Source organism: Octodon degus, unplaced genomic scaffold, assembly GCF_000260255.1.
Source record: "Octodon degus isolate 3935 unplaced genomic scaffold, OctDeg1.0 scaffold00425, whole genome shotgun sequence".
Lineage (NCBI taxonomy): Eukaryota > Metazoa > Chordata > Mammalia > Rodentia > Octodontidae > Octodon > Octodon degus.
The window spans coordinates 382,622-385,769 of record NW_004525001.1 but is presented as its reverse complement, the minus strand read 5'-3'; the positions used below and the strand labels follow the sequence as shown (position 1 = coordinate 385,769).

At 37.3% G+C, this 3,148-nt stretch overlaps 1 protein-coding gene across 1 annotated transcript in view; it reads left to right on the top strand.

Annotated features, from left to right (window-relative positions):
• Nucleotides 1–3,148, top strand: part of LOC101569467 (nucleophosmin 1) — an 11,466-nt gene that overhangs the window by 2,920 nt on the left and 5,398 nt on the right. Inside the window, 4 exon segments of the mRNA XM_004648514.2 lie at nt 1–110; nt 205–272; nt 2,465–2,522; nt 2,750–2,833. Coding sequence (XP_004648571.2) covers nt 1–110; nt 205–272; nt 2,465–2,522; nt 2,750–2,833 — 320 coding nt within the window.

Genomic DNA, 3,148 nt, shown 5'->3' with positions numbered 1-3,148 from the left:
TAGCTGTGGAAGAAGATGCAGAGTCGGAAGAGGAAGAGGAAGAAGATGTAAAACTCCTAAGTATATCTGGAAAGCGATCTGCCCCTGGAGGTGGCAGCAAGGTTCCACAGGTAACAGATGATTTTCCTGCAGATCATATATCCTTGCTTTTGGGTTGATAATAAGGATTGCATCTAGTTCGTGACTCTGCCTTTCTCTTTTAAGAAAAAAGTAAAACTCACTGCTGATGAAGATGACGAGGACGATGAGGACGAGGATGAGGATGATGAGGAGTGAGTGTTGGGCAGGCACGGTTGGGCCAGGCGAATGTGTGGGACTGGAACTGTGTCCATTGTGTTTCTGTCACGGTGAAAATTTATTGGATACTTGAAATTACATTAATTTAAGTAAAGATATTGGCATGTGCTGCACTCCAACCACAAAATGAGGTTCTAAAATGATGTTGGATTTTTCTGGCCAATTGGAGATTGTTGGAAATAAAGAGTCTCTGTATATTGCACTAGGTCAAGGCTGTGGTAATAAGAGTTACATAATAAAGTCACGTCATTGGTCATACAACGATATTAGTAACTTAATACCTTCTCACCTTTGTCCCTGAGGATGTGTATTTTTATCGTAGTTAGTGGCTCCATGTCTTTGAATTAGGTATCATTAGAAAAACATAGCTACAGATGATTTAAGGTCCAAACCAAGTTTTACAAATAAATCAGACACCTTAGGGTATCTTTATGTAGGAACATATTCCTTAGAATGTTTTTTGGCAGGCTAGTAGAAGGTTACACCGTTGTATGTGGACTTAAGTGTTCTTTTTAATTTAAAAACGTAGAAATGTTGTAGAGGATGCATCTTTTGGCTCATAAATTATTTTGTAGAAAATGAATGCTTTGGGGCTGGTGAGATGGCTCAGTGGTCTAAAGCACCTACTTAGAACAAGCTTAAAGCACAGGGACCCTGGTTCAATCCCCCAGCACCACAAGCCAGCCAGCCCCGCCCCCTGGTGGGCTGAGCTGGCCACACACATAAATAAAAATAAAAATAACATTAAAAAAAAAAAAGAAAAAGAAAATGAATGCTTTTATTCTAACATAAGGGCAACTCCTATAGTGACTGGATTCTCAGGCCAAAGTTTTACAGTAGCAAAGTGAAGTTAATGTGTTACATTTGTATGTAGATTAATACATTCTGATACTTTTAACAAGGGTTTCCTTCAGTACTGGGAAGGTAGGTATTTTTGGGAGATAGGTTTTTTTAACTACCTAAGTTGCTGTGTTTTTAGCAGTATTTGACTAGTTGGGAAAGAATTTTGTCTACTGTTCAAATCTGGATTCCTTTCCCCTCCAGTAATTCTGATTCTTTCCTTTCCCAGATACTCACCTGTGTAAAGTATATCATTCGTTGACTTTAGTATATTCACAGTTGTATAGCCTGAACATTTCATCTCAGAAATACTGAGATGAAGTATTTTCAGCCATTTATGGATTTTGTCTATAGATGGGTTTGTTTTAGATACTTATCATAAAGGATTCATAATGGCTGTCACCGGTCTGAGGATTTGTAGACATGTTTTCTCTGAGTACCTAATTGAAGCAGAATTGTTATAGTAACTCCAGGTTCAACTTCTTGGCAACTTGCCAAGCTTGTTCTCCAAAAGTGGCTACACCATTTGAGTGTACTTGTACCAGCAGTGAATGAGGATTCTGATGTGTCCATATTAGGTGAATGTTTGCCATAATTTTTGTGTAATAGCATTCCTACCTTGTGGGCATACTGTCTTATTTCCTTGATAACTCAATTTTTGGTGTGTGCTGTACTGGGGATTGAATTCAGGACCTTTAGTGTTTAGCCCTGAGTTGGTTGCTCAGCCCCTGATTTGGCAGTCAGTTAGACATCTGTGTCTCTAAAGAAAATCCTGTGAGATCCTTTGCCCATTTGAATTTAGGGTAGGGATGCTTGTGAGATGTAAGATTTACCTGCTCTAATGGGCATCTTACTATTTAAGGAACATTTTGTCTCATTCTGTGGTTTGTTACTCTCTTGATGATGGTCATCGCACAGTTAATTTCCATAATTCACTTTTGGGTTAGTACCTCTGGCATCAGACTAAGATACCTGGTCAATCCACTGATTTGCAACATTTTCCAGGCCTTGGCATGTGCAGTTACACTTTTTGAGTTCTTATGGTAGATATCTTAGAAGTAGGGTCATACTCTTCACCCTTTTACTGGTGTATTTCATATGATCAAATGGAAGTTTGTTAATGTTGCCATAGATGGGATTTATTTTAAGCCTCAGTATGTTCAGTTTTGTGTTTTCTTACATTTTTATCCATTGAACTGTTTTGCCTGTTTTACTTGGCTATTTTGAAGTGTGGTAGTTAATTAACATGAGTGGTGGTACTGCTTATATCCTTATAGTTTGTCAAATATCAGAATTTGGGACATTATTTGTATCTTTCTGTTTCTAGTGATGATGATGATGATTTTGATGATGAAGAAACTGAGGAGAAAGCTCCAGTGAAGAAAGTGAGTAATTAAAATAGTACTGTTAAGATTATCAAGGCCAGTGATACAGCTCCGCACCACAGCACCTGGCTGACAAGCATGAGGATGTTATACTGCAAAATTAGTTCTAAGTTAGGACTTTACTGAGAACTTTTTAAGTTTGGGATTGTTTTTACCATAGTTTGGAGAAACATTTGAACTGAACAATACCTTGTTTGTGGGTATACATTTATGATTTCTCATTGCAGTCAATACGAGATACTCCAGCCAAAAATGCACAAAAATCAAACCAGAATGGAAAAGACTCAAAACCATCAACGCCAAGATCAAAAGTAAGTGGCTGCATACACATTAAAAATAGTCTTTGAAATAGGGAGAAACTGAAAATTCTATTGTAGAATACTGTCTTGAGAGCTCTTACATAAAGATTTTAAGGTCTAAAATGTGCTTGTTGTGAATATACATAAACTTGATATAAAGGCTGATGACATTACAGGAAGAAAAGTGAAGGGGTTTTTTTGAAGTTTTTTTTATTATAAAAAGTTTTCAGCGGCTGGGGAGATAACTCAATAGAGACCCTGTCTGATAAGCACAGGGTCTTGAGTTCAATCCCTTTTAGTGCACCAAAAAAAAAAAAAAAAAAAAAA